The sequence below is a fragment of the Ostrinia nubilalis genome, chromosome 2 (genome assembly GCF_963855985.1).
Source record: "Ostrinia nubilalis chromosome 2, ilOstNubi1.1, whole genome shotgun sequence".
NCBI lineage: Eukaryota > Metazoa > Arthropoda > Insecta > Lepidoptera > Crambidae > Ostrinia > Ostrinia nubilalis.
In genome coordinates, this window is record NC_087089.1 from 1,870,013 (window position 1) to 1,888,532 (window position 18,520).

The 18,520-nt window shown below is 36.7% G+C and overlaps 2 protein-coding genes across 8 annotated transcripts; both read right to left on the reverse strand.

The window, feature by feature from the left end:
- Positions 1-2,679: 2,679 nt before the first annotated feature.
- Positions 2,680-5,630, reverse strand: LOC135079551 (sulfiredoxin). Its single transcript, XM_063974206.1, has 3 exons — positions 5,515-5,630; positions 4,880-5,010; positions 2,680-3,000 (listed from the first exon to the last, which is right to left on the reverse strand). Exons 1-3 carry the CDS (start codon positions 5,561-5,563, stop codon positions 2,791-2,793), a joined length of 390 nt encoding a protein of 129 aa, XP_063830276.1. The 5' UTR covers positions 5,564-5,630; the 3' UTR covers positions 2,680-2,790.
- Positions 5,631-7,842: 2,212 nt separating this feature from the next.
- On the reverse strand, positions 7,843-16,637 carry LOC135079562 (homeobox protein extradenticle). 7 transcript variants are annotated; one of them, XM_063974230.1, is made up of 9 exons: positions 16,190-16,637; positions 15,430-15,582; positions 14,522-14,682; positions 13,541-13,641; positions 12,558-12,708; positions 11,439-11,535; positions 10,568-10,636; positions 9,720-9,923; positions 7,843-7,933 (listed from the first exon to the last, which is right to left on the reverse strand). In XM_063974230.1, exons 1-8 carry the CDS (start codon positions 16,446-16,448, stop codon positions 9,742-9,744), a joined length of 1,173 nt encoding a protein of 390 aa, XP_063830300.1. In that variant the 5' UTR covers positions 16,449-16,637; the 3' UTR covers positions 7,843-7,933; positions 9,720-9,741. The 7 variants fall into 7 exon arrangements, with proteins under 7 accessions (XP_063830300.1, XP_063830295.1, XP_063830287.1 ...); XM_063974225.1 differs by having other exon boundaries at positions 9,720-9,920; positions 14,522-14,700; XM_063974217.1 differs by having other exon boundaries at positions 14,522-14,700.
- Between the last annotated feature and the right edge of the window lie 1,883 nt (positions 16,638-18,520).

An 18,520-nucleotide genomic window follows, 5' to 3' on the forward strand; every position in this document is an offset into this window, starting at 1 on the left:
AACAACTTCTTCTGAACATCGTTTAGGGCTTAGACACTAAAATTAGAAAGTTCTTTATTTGTTTGGGAAATATTACATTTTAAATACCTCAAGTTCAATGTTATTTCTCTACATTCCAGTGGTTACGTCGGCGTGCTCGAACGTATCTTTTGCGAGAATATATTTACAGAATCTGTTATTTTATTATATCATAATCGATGATATAACAGAAACAAAAGATGAAGAGCTCGCCGGAAAACCAGTCTGCTTCACATTGTTCATAAACATTCTAGCTATAAGAACCTTACACCGTCTACCTGCGCCAGTAGGTGTATCACTATTTAAGAAATTGACACATTAAATTCTCTATTATCTTGTTGGATCTGCGTGCGCACTGTAAATACTGTTAACTTATTCTGGTTGTAGCGTATGAGTAGTAAGTACAGCACAATGAATGTTTTCCTTCCACATTCGTAGTCTAAGTGAAAGAATGAATGTACTATTTATGAATGTAACGATGACACATGTATTGTGAATGTTGTAAACATAACACTTTTAACGACGTCCTTAAAATATGGAAGTGGCTGTAGTAAATCGAAATTTATTTATAGAAAAAAGTGTTAGTAATCTCCTCGGAGTTTCTCTTTCAAAGTTTAAATTGATATAATCGATTGTTGGGGAAATTCTATTTATTTACTCAATGTAAACCCACCTAGCCACTTCCAAATGTCATAATAAAATATATAAATGTACCTTATGTAATTAAGAAAATTTTAAAATGATATAATAATATAGTGCCACTTTAAATGCTTCAATATAATCTTATGTAGGAATCTATTAAATAAACCACGGCTTTATGTGAAGTTGTGAAAAAAATATGAATAAATACCTATATAAATTGACAAATTAATTAAATATTTTAAAAATATAATATAGAAAAAAAAATAGTCTTGACCATGGCCTCCATGGTCGCAGGGTTTCAGTCGTTGTTATTGTAAAAAGTATATGGATATATCATGTTAAATAAAAATCTTATGCTATTAGAACCCCATATTATGGTTGTTGTATCATAATAGATATATATTTTTTCTATTTAGTTGAACAGCACGCACCAATAATATTAAAACCCGTCTCACCCGCGGGGACGGCGAACCAAGGGCCATCGCATGGGTTTGCTGTGATAACACCAAGCCAAGGAAATGTCACTCTACTAGTACAGTCGATCAAACAACACTTTGGTTGCTAAATTGCACCGATAAAAGTACACAAGGCACAAAAGTGTTAACTTGACATGCTGTCTCGTCCTTGCATGTTAAAGAGCCAGATTGACAGAATTTGGTGTTATGTCAGTGAAGTGGAACATGTGGATGGCCTTTTAAACATTCAATGCAATTTTTAAATACACACTTGGTCAGTTGGTGCCAAATATTTTTCGAGACTATGTGCAGTATCTATGATCTCCGAAAACTATTTTAAAAAATGTGTCTCTGTAATGCAATGTGTCTTATTCCTGATTATTATAACTTAAGAGACTTATACATGTCACCAAAAAGGTGATGAGATATTATGTGTTTTAGGATGTTGTTTAAATTTTAAATGTAACTAATCTTTATGAAATAAATTATGAATTATTATAATATGACGTAACAATATGCTGCCTATATGTTCCAACAAATCATTATGATTTGTAGATATATTGTGAATAAAAATATATTTTTGGGGTGCAGAGTGCAGACTGTAGAATCCACTAAAATTTATCCCTGAAATAATCGAGCGTTTATGAAAGAGTGTAATAAGGACACTCATTCGATATGTTGTTCATAAGTCAGTGATAATTGGTTATTTAAATTTATGTTAGCACCACGCCACTAATGTGACTTCTTTACGTACTTCATAGGAATTAATGTTAGTGGATAGGTAAACAGGATATAGAAAATATATTAATAAACATACCCTTTACCGGGTATGTCTTGAAATTTTCTCCCTTGCTCTTCGCCCATAACATGAGGCGATAAGGTACAAAATACGACAGCTACTGTCTTTATATTCCCTTTGCTCTATAAACGTTAAAAATGGTGATGAACAAAAATACATTATATTATTGAATGCAAATATTGGGGTTCTTGATATGTATACCGTCGGGTGTAATAATAATTATTTACATTATGATGGTATACTCGTTGACCGCTTCAATATTTAAATATGTAAATCTTTATTTTTCGCATTATGGAACTTGGTCCATATAAAAATAATGTACCTAAGTATGATTGGTAGAAATATGTAGTTCTATTCATTCTTTAATCAATCCAATTTGAATGCTGGTGCTCAACATTCGTTTCCAGAGTCGTTTTGATTTACCACAAGACTGCTCACCCAACACGTAATAATGATATTTTATTAGAAATCAAATGTTGCACAAATTTTACAATCACGATTTATTGAAATGTATAATATTATGTGTGGATCTGACATTGTGTTGTTAGCATGCACGTAATAATTGTTGGTGCTAACGAATTATTTTGTGTTCATTCAGTTGCATGTGCTTTTATTGAGGTCCAGTGAGCGCACCGCGCCGTTTAGTAGAGTCATCTATAAAATGTATTTTGATATTATTTATGTTCATGTTTGTAAATATTATACAGAAATGGCATATCTCATTGTTCTGTAGTTAGGTAAGGTAACTCCACAATAAATACACACTTGGAGATTAATATTGGTTTTATTTTAAACAATACTTAAGTATAACAAATGTACATATTTAATACAATAAAATAAAATTATTTCAACTATCACATCAATAATTTACTTTTCTTACTTCAAATCAGGGGTGCTGCTTCCTAAATACGCACTTAAGTCAGTAACAGTGGATCTTATGAGCTTAGCAGGGATGGTGGGTCGTTGCAATCGCTTGTAGGCGGCGAAGCGGTGGCAGCCGCCGAAGCTGTAGTAGTAGTCGCCACCCTCCGACCCCTTGATCCACAGGATGTCTATGGGCGGTACGTTGCCTGCATCTTCTTCTTTCTGAAAACGGTTTATAACAAGTTAATCACAATGGCATTCCTTTTCTTTACAAACCGTATTATAAAGTGAAATTGAAAAAGTAAAAACTCATACGAGTCTTAACTACACATAGAATAGATTTTCAAAGCCTGAGATTGTTCCATAATCATCATATAAAAATACAATCAAGTGCTTGTTATTGTAACACAATGCAATAAACAAATCGTAAATGGCAGTCATGATTTATATCGGTTTGCAGAACATACAGTTATATCTTTTGTAGTCAAATAAGGATACAAATTAATATCAATACACCCAATATTTAAAAAAAATATTGAAATTATTAATTCTTGAATGCACGCTAATATCTTATTAGACCGATATGATCAGTTTATTATGATCATAATCACTTAATTGATTAATTAAGTAATGCCTTATCCTAAGCCTTATCTAGGTGGATATGTACCTAAGGTGAACTGCTTATTAATAATATTGACCATTAATACGGTTGCTACGATCTATATTTTAACCTCAATAAAGACCCACTGACCTTACAATGTAGAGATTCTAAAAATAACCATCGGCTTTGAAATAGAGATCGCGGTTCGATCCCTGTGTCGAGCAGTTCAACAATTGAGACTAATGGCGGTTGGAGGTTTTAAGGTATATTTTTTTTGTAACAGGAGGCAAGGGAGCAGACATTCGCCTGATAGTAAGTGATTACTGTCGCCGATAGACACCCGCAGTCACAGGGGCGTTTTACAGGTGCGTTGTCGGCCTTTAAGGTGAAGATACTAGAGATGAGACGTATTTACTAGAACAGATCCACACACTAGGTATTTTACAGTACTAAGTGGCACCTATTCCAATTTTTAAAATACTTGATCCACCTAGTATTTTTTAAATTACACGATTTAAGACCCTACCATCAAAGTAATAGAGGTTATTATTGCATAATCCGTAGTCGTGTATTACGCGCACCGCGTATTTCTCGCTAAGTATTTTTTAAATTACACGATTTCCGACCCTACCATCAAAGTAATAGAGGTTATTATTGCATAATCCGTAGTCGTGTATTACGCGCACCGCGTATTTCTCGCTAAGCTTATGTGCGAACGTAGAGATTCACTCCGTCTCTGAGGTCTCTGTCTGACAAACAAATTTGAGCGCAGGCAGGTGTGAGATAGGAATAGGTGTTTGATGTATTACGTAATTTAAACTTTATTTGTACACAGGTAAGGTTTTGAATATTTTAATTTTTGTTCTCTCTCATCCAGCTCACTTCTTGTTGACTAGCCGGTAAAAAACCAGTTTTTATTCTTCCGACAGGTTTGTTTTGGTTTGTTGTCACGCGTCCGTGATAATTGCATAAATAAAAAATAGAAAAAATTATGTAAATATTTTTATGAAATTGATATCTTTTAAATACGCCAACTTTTAAGTTGACAGTCCTAAGCTTGTTGAAGTATGAAGGGAGGATATCAATCAATCAACAACCAGCAAAAACATTATTATTCAATTTCAAATTGCATTATTAATATTACGAGTGGATCTTTTCAAAGAAAATTGTATTTTAAAGTCATAATACGTGGATTAGTCCGCACTAGTCGCGTCAAGTATGGTAAATTACTACGTACTAAGTGGAACAGGTATTTGGATCACGTATTAATAAATACTTGGAATAGGTGCACCTAGTATCAAATTTACCTAGTATAACCCATCTCTAGAAGATACGCTCTCTTCTTAAAGCTTGCAGGTCGTATCAGTCCAGGGTACAGCATCATATTATTAATTGAAAATTATAGTTTAATTATAGGACAAACACTTGTTATGTTGGGGTCACAAGGAACCTCCCATTTTTTGCTAGGTACTGATAGGTACAAAATAGTATGAAACTTACCTGTATAGTTTCCATCAGTGACTTCACCTTGTTCTCGTCTAGTTCCGGGATGAAGGGCCTGGTGATGACCGCCATGGGCACGTCGTGCACCTCCTCCTTGTACGCGCTGTGGATGCTGGTCATTCTTGATGCTGCGGGCAGATAACGTCTTCACATCCAAACTGGTTTACCTTTACATTCATAGACTAAAATATTGCCAATAAGGTCGAGATCAATATCGTTAAGCACCAAACTTGTGTTCAAATTCAAACACATCATAACAGTGCGTTCGATAAAATAACTATCGAAAATAATACTAGATTAAATGTTATCAAAGCTATTAGTATGATATTAAGTCATTAAATTATCAATTACGTATTATTATTCAATCGACGAATGTAAACAAAGTGACTCCCAAATACTACCATCGTTCATTATGTGAACCCAAGACTTTTCGCTATACAACGCCAAGGCATTATGCTTGCCACTGGTACAATGTATTGAATAAAATTCACGATACTTATTCTGAAACATTATTTAGAATTTTGCTCAAGTTTCAATGTTATATTAACCTACATAATCAAAAGTGTAAAATATAGCATCTAATTAAGACATCATAATTAAATTTACAATAACAATCTTAATTTAATACTTACAGTTTCCTTGTATCAACGAATTGCTCAAAGTTCTAATAGATTTCAACATAACACTGAGTCACCGACGTGTGACTTCATCGAGTGGATCCGCTACACTGACAACTTCACAGCAGAGCGTCGTACGGCCAAGGTCGCCGCGCTCACCCGATAAATAAACAAAAGGTATTATCGCGTTTTATGTTAAGCGCCCTGCCGCACACTAGGCCACAGGTAAATAGCCACCAAATGGCACTAATATAAAAACCAGACGCTGTAAACTAAATTGTTCCCAAATATAGCTTCTAACCCGTAGTCTGAGAAAGCCACAAGTGGACTAACTAATAGACGGCGCTGTTATACTTTAACTAAATAGCTGTTATCTCAATGATTAGTCGTTATAAAGTTATACACACAATTCATCAAGTAATTTAACATGATTTATTTAATATGATCGATTACCTAACGTAATAAACGATAACAGCAACAAAGTCGATCAAAACATGTGCATGTGCATTGAGTGATCATTGCTTCAATCTTAACAAAAATCGAGGAAGTTTTAGTTAACTTAAAACTTTAACTAACCTGTAGAAGTACACGAGGAATAGCTGCTTGATGATCTACCAGTCTTTCAGTTCAGGTAAAGTAGATAGGTATAACAAACGCAGTGTGCAGTAGTGATCAATCAACATGAATTATTGATTTCTTTGTCAAGGAATTAGCACCGATAAGTTGATAAACCCCCAATGAATAAACATGATGTAACAGCAGATTGTAAAGATAAGTTTGTTTTGTTAGAAGTAAACAATGAAAAACAACAACAACTTGTGGTAAAACAGTGAAAAGAATTTGTTATCTAATTAAATCATTAACAATGTTAACCCTACCAAAAGAGAAGTTGAAATAAAACAACAAATGTTAACTACACAAAAATGTATTTTAGTCAATCTTGGTGGTCGCAATAACATTGAACTCTCGTCGTATACATGGAGCCCACGCCGCCGCATCAGTTAGTTACATTAGTCTAAAACCAATTTATTTATAATAAATATTCTGTGGTATATGTGTACAGATTAAAGCATACAGTTCAGCGGCGTGATACAATTTCAATGATTCACAGCAAAATTTAAACATTCTCAATTAAATTTTTCGTTATGTTTCTCGTATACTGTTTCAGATATTTTGTTTTAGAACACATCAACTTAACGCTAGCAAAAATTGTCATATCCAAACTATATAATTCACTAAGTGGAACTAATACACATTGCGGGTCGGTTCGCTTCGACCGAAACGACGAAAATTAAAACTTCAACATTATAACTTATTGCTATATGAAAAAATAAATTCTTGTGCTATCAACGTCGGAGCACCGCGTAAAAATATATTTTGTTCTGATATTCACAACTCCTGTTTGATTTTAAATACGACACAAATAGTCTCAGGGTAAAACAGTAAAATATTTCCGAGGCCCGAATGTTTCGTGTGCGCAAGAACAACACAACCATCACTAATAAAATATATAAAATTGCACACAAATGCGTCGCCGCCGCCGCTGCACGCCGGCTCTAGGCCCGCCGACAATACAAACATGCCGAAAACATTACACATTAATTAATGTGATTGCATTTTAGACCTTGCTAGCAAAACTAGCAACACTGGAATATCATATCAATATGACATTGGATGACCAAGATCATCCGACCCAAAGCAGTGAAAGGGTTAATTCATATTGACATTTTTTTTCTGTATTTTAATTTGTGCCAGTTTTTAATTCAACATTTCTTTTAAGTTTCGTATTAGTCTGGCAAGATTCTTATTGCTAAAGGCCGATGGCCGCGTGCAGAGGCGATAGGCGGACGCGTCCACAGGACACTAGTTAGCACAAAATATCTGAATACTTAAAGTTAATTATTACACTAGTATAGCTTACATCTATCGTATAACTATATCCACCATAGAGTAGAGACGATTAATTAGTGAACGTTTAGAAACACGAGATCCCCGCCAATCGATGTGATGCTTTTTATAAATAACTAATACTGCCCGAATAATAACTTTAGAAAATATAAAATTAATTCATGATTCACTGGCTCGAATAAAATTATAATACTTTAAATAACTGCCGCTTTTAAGAAAACAAGTCTCGCCGAAAATATAATTACAACTATGCATGTATATAAAAATTAAAACATCAAATAAGAACGATTAAAACAAATACTGGGTACAGTCATATAGATTGATCAATAATACAAATAAAATACATTTCAATTACATATCCTTCCAAAAATACGTTCGCTAGAATGTGTAGTCTAGGGTAGTAACCGTAATAGTATACGTAGTCCTATGTCCTAAGGCAATAGGAGGCCGCGAGGGCCGAATATAGTACGTTAATGTAAATGGCAATTCAGTGGAAGCTGCACAATCGTTTCGTCGTGCCCGTAACCTGCAACAAACACATTTTTTGTAGATGAGTATTTCTCAAAAAAAATGTACATTTTGAAAAAAAAAAGTGTGCTTTGAAACAGTTCAAAAGTTTTATATTTATAAATCATCACACAAAAAAAACACACACACAATTTTGAAGGATGAATATTAATCTTTAAGATAACGAAGAATTATAGCTATAATCCTACTTATTACCAAATATTTAGATATTTTAAAAATAGTCCTTTTTTACCTTTCATACAAAAACCTGTTTGCCACCCTAGCTTTTTCATGTATTTTTGTTTCATAAAATGCGATACGTAACTAAATTATTGTAAATTTCTTTGTATTATCGTTCTACAGTAATCGCAGTTTCTGTATCAAATTGATTTTCTATGGGGTGTCATAATGAATTGGCAATTTAAAGCAAAAAAACAAAATGAGTCGCTCTCATTTACTATTTCGTTATTTACTCTTTAGTTACGATTTATTTCTACTTTCCCATGGTTTCTGAACAATTCCGTATTTATTTTACACGGACAACAATAGCTGCACTCTGAATGGCTGTTGGCCTGACGTCTCCGCCATAACATCTATCGCGAAAATAAGTGAAAACGTGTGTGTTTTGTGGGATTACTTTTTCGTAACAGGCAGTAAAATCAGCGATTTTATATAGAACGGTAAGTCTTCATTTAACCATTTTTTGTAATACGTGTGGTACGAACATTTAGTAAGCTTTTATATTTGCTGTAACAAATTTTATCAAAAAAATACTTGTTTCTGATCTCATTTTGTCTAATATTTCGTTACGTTTTTTACGAATTTCGTTACGTTACGAAAAAGTACAACATAATGCTGAGTGTATACTGTTATTACCTGACTAAGCATAGTAATATTCACTACTTAATTTATTTCAAAAAATATAGAGCGTTAATAACAAAAGGATTGGATACTATCTGCTTTACAGAAGTGCCACCAGCAAAAAATTATCAAATCATTTAGATTACGTTTTTATGTGATTACTTCTTTTGTTTTTTTAGGAATGCCGCCAAAAACCAATGCCGAAAGGCAAAAAGCTTACAGAGAATGACTTAAAATGGATAAACATGATGGAACAAAAATAATTTTATTAAAATAGTATGAATGATTACTCCCTTATTTTATTTCTAACCCCTTAATATTACCCCGTATTTGGGTGCATACTTACAAATATTTCGAATTGAATAAATGAAGAGCATTCACAATATTTCGCCAATGTATAACAAGCCTTATGGCCTTACTATTTCGTTACTACCGTTTCGTTACGTACATTTTTTTTGAGAAATACTCAGATATATTTATAGTAATTGAGCGTTTGGGGTCGGGAAATGTTAGAAGAATTAAGCTACTTTATTGTTGTCGATATGACCAATACCTAAGGGTCTAATGCCCGTTTTCACCATCAATCCTTAATTTTTTAGTGACCCCTATGAAAACAAAATGCCTGTTATGTCTTACCGTAGAGGTCACTTAAAAATTAGGGATTGATGGTGAAAACAGGCATAAGACTCGCCCGGGCGCACGTATGCGAGACTTTATTTATTTCTTTATTTAAGCAAGAAACATAGCATACATAGGAGTGTTGGTAGGTAGCGGTTCTCGCAACACCTGTGTCGCGAGAAACCAAATCTGTATTCTGTATAAAAAATCGTATGAGCGCAGTGAGGTGCGGACGTGTGGGACGTGTTTCTATACGGGCGACGGGGGGGCGGCCATGTCGTGGCGGTAAAATAGGAAGTCTATGCACCCGTATAAGTTCTACTCACCTCAGATGCGGGGGCCAGGCGCCTACGGCGAGAGGTCTTGGTGCATGTGGTCGTAGCCCATGGAGCCGTCGTAGCCGGGCTGCGGCTGGTCGTAGCCGGGCGCCGGCAGCGAGTAGCCCATGGAGTCCTGCGTGGGCGCCGGCGACATCATCGGCGTGGCCGTGCCCGAAGCCGCGCCCATCGAGTACGGCGACGCACCTGCTGCTGCATTACATTCGCGTAACCGTCACAATGTACCAAGGCGTAGGGGCTCAAGAGATATCGATTACGATTCGGTAGGGATGCAGACACTACTAACTTTTATGGGGTGACAAATTAATTCCCTGTACGGTATTATAGATGACCCACGCTGAACTGTGGAACCAAACTCAATGACAGGGGGGCGCTACCATCGTTCAACTATATGGTTTCCAACATGGCAAAAATCGGAACCAGCGATCCGGTATTGACGGTGGCGCGTCACTGTCAATGTCATGCATAGGACAGTTCAGTATTTTGGAACTTTAGTATGGAGACATTGATTTTAAAATTTTGAGCCAACTTTTTTATCTACTAAAATTTTTTTTTTATTTGAGCCTTTGTAAATGGTGTGTTAAAATTATAAGTCAATGGTGTCCACATCCCTGTTTTTAAATATCAACTGTGTGGTGGCTCGATAACTATGATGGCGTTGGGTTAGCGTGGTGGGTCAGCAACATAAAATTGGGGCACACCCAGGAGTACCATTGACTAAATTTATACTTTCATAACTAATTTGTGATCATAAAAACATCGGCTAATCAGCAATTGAATGATGCCACCAGCCACAATAGTTTAACTATCTGTTAGTTAATTAATTTTATGTTTACTGTAATATGAAGTGGCTCTGGGTGGGGGTGAGCTAGCGTCTCGCCTGCCCGCGCCAACCCAAGGCAAGTCTGCGTACGAAAACACCAATACAATACGCGGCGGCAATTGTATGCTATAGTCTTTTTCACGTAAGATGATTCGTATGACGTTTCGATTTTGAAAGTTATAGAAATGTCACATAACTAAACCATAGCGATTTATCTATCGATTTTTTTCTAAGAGTTAGTAAAACCTACTTTTAGAGAAATATTTTGTATAGGTGTCATTTAACAAAAAACATGTTTTTTTTTAATTACAAATATTTTTGTAACAATTTTTATTGATAATATTCAAATTCCAAGGACTTCGTGTTCAAAAAAACGATTCCTAAAAAGTACTGGTTCTATTTCCTTAAATTAAAACCTATTTATTTATTTTCAATGCGTTTATTAAAGTCAACAATCGAAAAATATAGTTGATTTTTGTGATGTTTTTAATAACTAAGTATTCACTGCAATCGATTAATGAACCGCGGAAATAATCGATGTTGTTATACAACAAATACCCCAGCACTACATCTATTCCGTTTCACACATTGCGTACATTAAATAAAAAATATTTTTACATCGTATTTAATTAAAATATTAATCAATAGACTCCGATTTTAGTATATATTTCAAGACAAGTAGTTATTTTTTTTAAATTATGTTGCTGATAAAATACAAATATTTTTTCAAAAATATTCTGCTTAGGTAGTATGCGTAATATGGATAACCTTGAAGTGTCATACGGATCATCTTAGGTGAAAAAGACTATAAGCGACGATCAAAGATCATCCAACATTAATATGTAAGGAATAAAGTTCATTATGCAATGAAAGCGAGCAATTACCGGCGGCTTTCTTCGCGGCGTACAGGTTCGCCTCCTCTTGAGCCTTGCCGATGTTCTTCTTGTAGCGAATGCGCTTGTTGCCGAACCAATTGGACACCTTCAACAAAATTACTTAGGTCACTCCAGTGCTCGCCTAAACTATCTACATAACTTCGACTACATCGTCTACATTTCACAATTTTCATCTTAACGAGACAATGAAACACAAATCAATTCGTAACTACTCTCTGTTGAGGCATTAAAATCTTTGCAAAAGTTCGATACGAATCATCAGCGCAAATCATTACAAGCGTATAAAATATGACTCGCATCGTAATAACGTACTTGACTTACGACTCGATCTCGAACGGTGAGCCAACCGTTAAATAAAACATGACAACCGTGAAGGCGAAACGATTTTCAGATTCGTGATCATTTGGTAGTAAATGATTCCTACGGCCGGTGGCGACGCGTCGTGAGGCGACGGTACCTGCGACACGGTAATACCGCAGCGCCTCGCCAGCTCGTCCTTGACCTCCTCGCTGGGGTAGGGGTTGGCGAGGTGCGAGTAAAAGGGTCTATTCCACTTTGATCACCTGGCTTTGATGACCCAGGTGATCAAAGTCCACTTCCAGCGACAATTTAGTGTCCTTTGATCACCCACGTATCTATGCCCTGGGTGATCAAAGTGAACTCCAGTTAAATTATTATTTTAGTGTCATTTGATCACCTACATACAAATCACACCTCCTTTGAATAGTCACATATCCAATTGTTATACTTACATATTTTGTTTTAATAACATTTTTGATATTTTCTAAAAACCGCAACAAACAAATTGGACATGTAGGTGACTATTCAGAGGTATAATTTATTTATGGGTGATCAAAGGACACTAAAATAATAATTTAACTGGAGTCCACTTTGATCACCCAGAGCATAGTATCCGTGGGTGATCAAAGGACACTAAATTGTTGCTGAAAGTGGACTTTGATCACCTGGGTCATCAAAGCCAGGTGATCAAAGTGGAATAGACCGAGTAAAAGTACTCGTTCAGCAGCTCGATGGCCTGCCGCGTGAAGTTGCGGCGCTTGCGGCGCGCGTCCAGAAAACTGCAAGGCAAAACGCGCGTCACGTTACCTGGGACACCGTGATGCCGCACTTGCGTGCCAGCTCCTCCTTGGCCTCCTCGCTGGGGTAGGGGTTGGACAGGTGCGAGTAGAAGTACTCGTTGAGGATCTCGGAGGCCTGCTTGCTGAAGTTGCGCCGCTTTCTGCGCGCGTCCAGGAAACTGCAAGCGGTAATGTCCGAAGTAGTTCGAGGCCAAAGTTGAGCTGATGTCACACAAGTTGGTAATGTTTATTCATGAGCGCGTCAATGGTAATCAACGGTGCTTCTTCGACAATAGTTTTGACAGGTGTGATTTCGCAAGCGTTTCAATGCGCGCGTCTTGTCCCTGTTATAAGTAGTTTTCGCTTTCGAATCGTCTGTTGCCATGAATGGTTAAAAATGCGCTTCTTAACTCGCCGCTAAGTTTTCTGAAAATTTGGTTTCACATACAGTTAACAACAAGGAACTCCATCGTACATTATAATAATATCCTCTCCATTACGACTGTATTCTTTTTGTTTCTGCTCTGATGAAAGAAAGACCAACAAGTGCAGAGCGCTGGGTCGTCAAGGATATCGTTAGATAAAAAAGAATGATGGTTATGAAATTATCATTCATCAGAATACTGTTATGTTGAACTGCTTAGGCGGGTTTTAGAATCGCGCTGACAGCTCGCTGATCGCTCGGCGCCGACGCTTCATACATTTCGGCTGTCAGCGCCGACGGCCAGTGTGCGCGATTCTAAAACCAGCCTGAAGTCATAATGAAATATCTATAGAATCGACTATGTAAAGTACGGCCAACGAATAGCGATACCAAATGTAAACAAACCCAATGTCATGGGTGAACCCCGTCTGAGTTTGATCTATTTTGGCGGGAGAACGAGACATTTAATTACGACAAATACACAAGTTGGGAAGAGACAGAATATATTGTCAACTCGACAGTCGTATCGACCTTTTGTATCGCTGCTAGTTGGCCGTACTTTAGTGCTCCTTCCTCGTGCTACGTACCGCGAGCGCAGGATCATGACGGCCTCGCACGTGGACTGCTTCAGCTGCATCTGGATGGAGCTGAACTTCTTGTGGATGATCTGCACCATGCGTTCTATTTCCTGGTGATCCAATCAATTCTTTATTATAAAACCACCATTATTCACAAATATTTAGCCAAAGGTCAACAGCATTTTGGTTTTTTTTACAAACAAAGCTCAAAACTTCAGATTTGAGGGATTTGATTGGTTCAATGACAATATTTAGACCAATCAGGGATTTAGTTTTAGTTTCCATTGCAAGATAATATCTTTCTCTAATTTACCAGAAGCAAATGGAGCCTTTCCAACCTGTCTGGCCAGTGTTGGGAGGATAGGCCAAATATTTTAAAAAAAGTGTTGAAAAGATAACACACAAAAGAACATAAATCAAAACATGACAACAAAAATGTATAATTTGATATGCTGTTGACTGTACCTCTCTCAATAATAACTAAGGGCCTTGCCACACTGGCGGATTACAAGCGTTTTCAAAGCGGAGCGGCGAACACGCCTCAGAGAACGCTTGCAATAGACATGTTGACACCATCAACACCATTGACGTATGTACTTTTTATAACTGTCAAAACGAAACTCTCCCTTACATTTTGTAAGGCACTACAAGCAAGTGACGTCACTATTTTTTCAACTCAATGAGGATTTTCACGATTGAAAAATTACTTTTGACATTGACAGATATGTCAAAATCCACCAATCATGCAGCATTTGGACCTCCCGTCTACGTATTGCCATCTGGCGGATTTTTCAAACGCGAAAACCCTCATTATACTACTTTTTTCAATTACAATGCGAACAAAAATCGTAAGTTACAGGTATTTTAAAATTAATTAAGTTTTTAAGACCAGAATAAAGGGTATTTTTAAAAAAGTTGTGGTTTTGAATTATTGGGGTATGGTGTCTATTCGCCAGTGTAGTAAGGCTGCCCGGCTGTAAGAAAGCTTGCCTTGGGCGTGATGGGGCGCGTGCGGCTCTGCTCGCGTAGCAGGTTCATGACGTGCGTGGTGAACTCGTTGCACGCGTTCTCGTACTTGTCCAGCTCCTGATGGTAGATCTGGCGGATCTGCGCGAGCTTCGCGCGGTAGTCCGAGTGCTCGATCGCGTTATCTGCTTGGGCCACAGTGCCTTAAGTTGCAGCGACGGGCAGAAATAATACATGCAACCACCGTCCCAGTTATATCACTTGTTAGTTGGCTACTGATTGATAAGGGGTTAAATACTTCACAGTTCACATACTCGTCGACTAAAAATATTACTGTTGATATTAATATTGCAATTTTATTATGTCTTGGAAAAGGATTGTGAAATATTTAAGAGTTAGCCCACTAGAATTTTTATATGAATAATGAACATGCATTATTTACTATAAAAACATGCAACTCTATTCCAGCTCTTGAATATCTGACACAATTAAATGGAACACCAATCCCTATTTATATGTAACATTATGAAGTGTAATTTTCAAAAAATTAGAAGTCTGTAATCGTGTCAATATTTTTATACAGAGGCTAATAAATTTTCTTTTTGCAAGCTAATAATGACTAAAATATTTCTAAACCTCTGCAATACCAATCTTGAGTCTCCATAAATTAGTGTCAAGTAGAAAATAAATGATTTTCATTGTTTATTGATGTGAAATGATATAATATGTTATTGGTAAATCTTTAACAATAAATAAATAAATATTTGAAAACAATTAAATCTTTTAGCCGTTTTCACCATCAATCCCTGATTGTTAAGTGACCCCTATGGTAACACATAACAGGCATTTTGGGTCACTTAAAAATTAGGGATTGATGGTGAAAATGGGCATTTCTTTTCTACAACTAGCGGATAGACTGAGGATGAAATTACCCCACTCGCCAGCGGCAGCGGAGGCGGAGGCGGCAGCTCCCGCGCCTCCGCCCTTCTCGGGGCCCGCGACTCCCTCCGCGATCAGCATGTTGTCCAGCCGCATCAGCTGCGGGTCTGGGGGCTCCTCCTCTTGCGTGTTGCGGAGCGACAGGACTAAAAGTTATACAAAACATTTTTTTCCATTGGCAAAACGCTTTGTGTGTACTAAAATGACTGCTAGAAGTTGTATTATGTTCACAATGTGTGCTACTAGTGTGGAAACTTTAGAATTACTACTGGCATTTTTATCTTTTGAATGTGTGTTTAGATTTATTTATTTATTTATATAAGGCACAGCTACAGAGAACAAACAATAACAATACAATTAACCAACAACATAGCACAATATTAAGTCTGAACTCCGATTAGAGCCAGGCACAGCATTTAAATAACAAAGAAATAACAAAAAAACTATTTTGATGTGTATAATTGTGAGCAAACCCTTGTTAAAGGTGTGACCAGTCTGATCTTTATATTCATCATCAATCCCTAAAAATGACTGACTGACTTTTTTAAGTGACCCCTATGAAAACAAAATTCCTGTTATGTGTTACCATAGGGGTCACTTAAAAATTAGGGATTAATGGTGAAAACGGGCATAAGTCTCTTGAGGGTACTTTAATTCTTTGGTAAACATATTCTATACGATGTGTGTATTCTCTGGTGCATCATTTATTATTTTGTAGAATAGTTTTATTTATGCATTTTAACAATATCTTACCAGTTTTTTCTTTGATCTCACACAATACTGAAAATAGGGCAGGTTTCATCCTGTGACAATTCAATGTGTGTTTTCTCGCTTGCGCTTCATCAAGACTCTGGTCTGTAATGTTCATGATTTGCTGCAATATCTCTCCAATGTCCTGCTTGCGAGCTTCACCCTCGCCCGCTGCCGGAGCACCCTCGCCTCCTGGCAATCCATAGCCCTGCGGTCCCATCAACCCACCGCTATGCGCCATCATCCTGTTCGGATCATCCATTTTCTCGACACCTCAATACATAAACACTTTTTAAAACTTACACTAAGTACGTATACAGATTTGTACGATGTTTAAAACAGATATTTAGAAAAAAAATAGCTCAATTTATTCAACAAAACTAAACTGGGCGATATGCCACAGCTTCATCAAGCCAGCAATAAAATGGCCGACTCCTTTGTGCTGTCAAAATTGAGAAATATGAAAAGAAAACAAATAATTAAAACTAAAAGTCCCTCCATCTCAACTCACGAGTAGAGAATTTGTATAAGTTGAAAAGAGAAAGAATTTTCAATTGCCATATGCAAAAATGACCTACACCGTGGAAAATACTAGGTGACAAATAACTGTCACTAGATCTCAATCAAGTTCAATCAACCTTAGCTTGAGATTTTAAAGCTGGGTCTCTAGTTTCCTATGTATTACTTTTCTCTATGGTCTCTAGTGCGTGTTTTGCCCTACCCCCAATCCATAAAAACATGTCAACATTCAACATTTTTCATAGGCAATTTTGTTGAACGTTGATCAACATGTTTTTGTTGTTTGTGTACGGCAAAACGCGCTGCCGCGCTGGAGACCCGTGTACATACATGCAGATATGATGTCAATGTAAGCATAAGTTAATGACCTATATTTTTTTATTTTTTTAGTGATTGTAGCCTTCAAAATTATATTTTCAGTTTTTAATTAATGAACGTGTTTTACCTACCAATAAAACACACATTAAACCACTTACCTGATTCGAAGCATATAAACAATATGAGAATGTCGTACTATTTGCCTCTCTTTCTTTCCTGTTGTCAGTGTGTATATAGCCGTCTCTGTCGCACACCTCCCCCCTCTGGCCAGGCAGCGTGAGCGCTGCGCGCTTTCGTTTTTGCCATTGTGCTCTTTTGCTTAGCCAGGCAGCAATTAAACTATGCTTCGAATCAGGTAAGTGGTTTAATGTGTGTTTTATTGGTAGGTAAAACACGTTCATTAAACCTCTGTACCGTGATTCGAAGCATATAAACAATATGAGATGTGTTTATTATCGCCTGGCCGAGGAGATTGCCAAGGTGATATCTAATGATTATGTGTATGTAATTACTACATTCATAATATTCCAGGATTGAACGAAGTTGAGCTTAGAGGTGAAGAATAAATATTAAGTATGTGTGATCAGGTGTGCGACTATTTGTAATACCTATTATTCAGTTACAAAAAAGAAATAAAACCGTTGAACAAAATTAAACTCTTTTTCTTTATTTATCCAAAAACTTAACAAATTCAATGGAATCATATTATTATTTAAATTACACAATCATAAAAGGTTGTATTGTGACAACCAAAAGAAAATTTGATACAATACAGGACCAAAATAATATAATTAAGGCACTGTTTCAAATAACTTATTGATTGGATTATTTTGAGAGGACATCACTTGACGTCGATAGAACTTCGAAAAGGTATTTTCTGCCCGCCAATTACCACGGGCTAAGATTTCATCGATTGGTACATTATTTATCCAATTTTTTGAAGCAACTGCGGCTCTTATGCTTCCTGGGGTAGCCGAGATACCAGCTGACATTAACACAGATTTTATCCAGCCGGCAATAATAGCTCGTGATGCAGGTCTTGGTTTCCCACAAGCAGTTAGGAATAAATGGTTTACTTTAGCTACTTCCCGCCTTGTTGCAGCGAGAGTGATCAGTCTGTTTATCCAGGTTATAGGGTTCAGATGCAGATTTTCTGTATTTGGTAGTAACTTCCATCCTGATTGCCGATATGTAGCTGAATCGGTCTTGGATCCAAACTCAGGCCAAAAAACAACGTAGTTTTCAGTAAGTATACAATGATCTGCGTCTATACGTAGCAGCGTTAGGTCATGAACTCTTCTGCCCGAACATAATAACAAAAGCGTCGCCAAGTGTTTTGATGTTTCATACATACTGGACGTGTTGACGTTTGCTCTAGCGAGATATGTGGCCACTATATCAATGTCCCATGTTGGGGCCCTAATTTTATTTGGTTTTTTAAGTGAAATTGCTTTCAGAACATGTTTCACGACAGAATTATTTGATAATTTAGAAGCA

Coding starts and splice junctions, on each gene's coding strand:
- LOC135079551 (XM_063974206.1), bottom strand. CDS start 5,563: ATGTTGAAATCTATTAGAACTTTGAGCAATTCGTTGATACAAGGAAAC. Junction 5,011..5,514: donor TTCGTTGATACAAGGAAACT/GTAAGTATTAAA, acceptor ATCTGCCCGCAG/CATCAAGAATGACCAGCATC. Junction 3,001..4,879: donor CACTGATGGAAACTATACAG/GTAAGTTTCATA, acceptor AACCGTTTTCAG/AAAGAAGAAGATGCAGGCAA.
- LOC135079562 (XM_063974217.1), bottom strand. CDS start 16,448: ATGGATGATCCGAACAGGATGATGGCGCATAGCGGTGGGTTGATGGGA. Junction 10,637..11,438: donor CGCCGCGAAGAAAGCCGCCG/GTAATTGCTCGC, acceptor TTTCGTACGCAG/ACTTGCCTTGGGTTGGCGCG. Junction 9,924..10,567: donor CAGAGCCACTTCATATTACA/GTAAACATAAAA, acceptor AATGTAATGCAG/CAGCAGGTGCGTCGCCGTAC.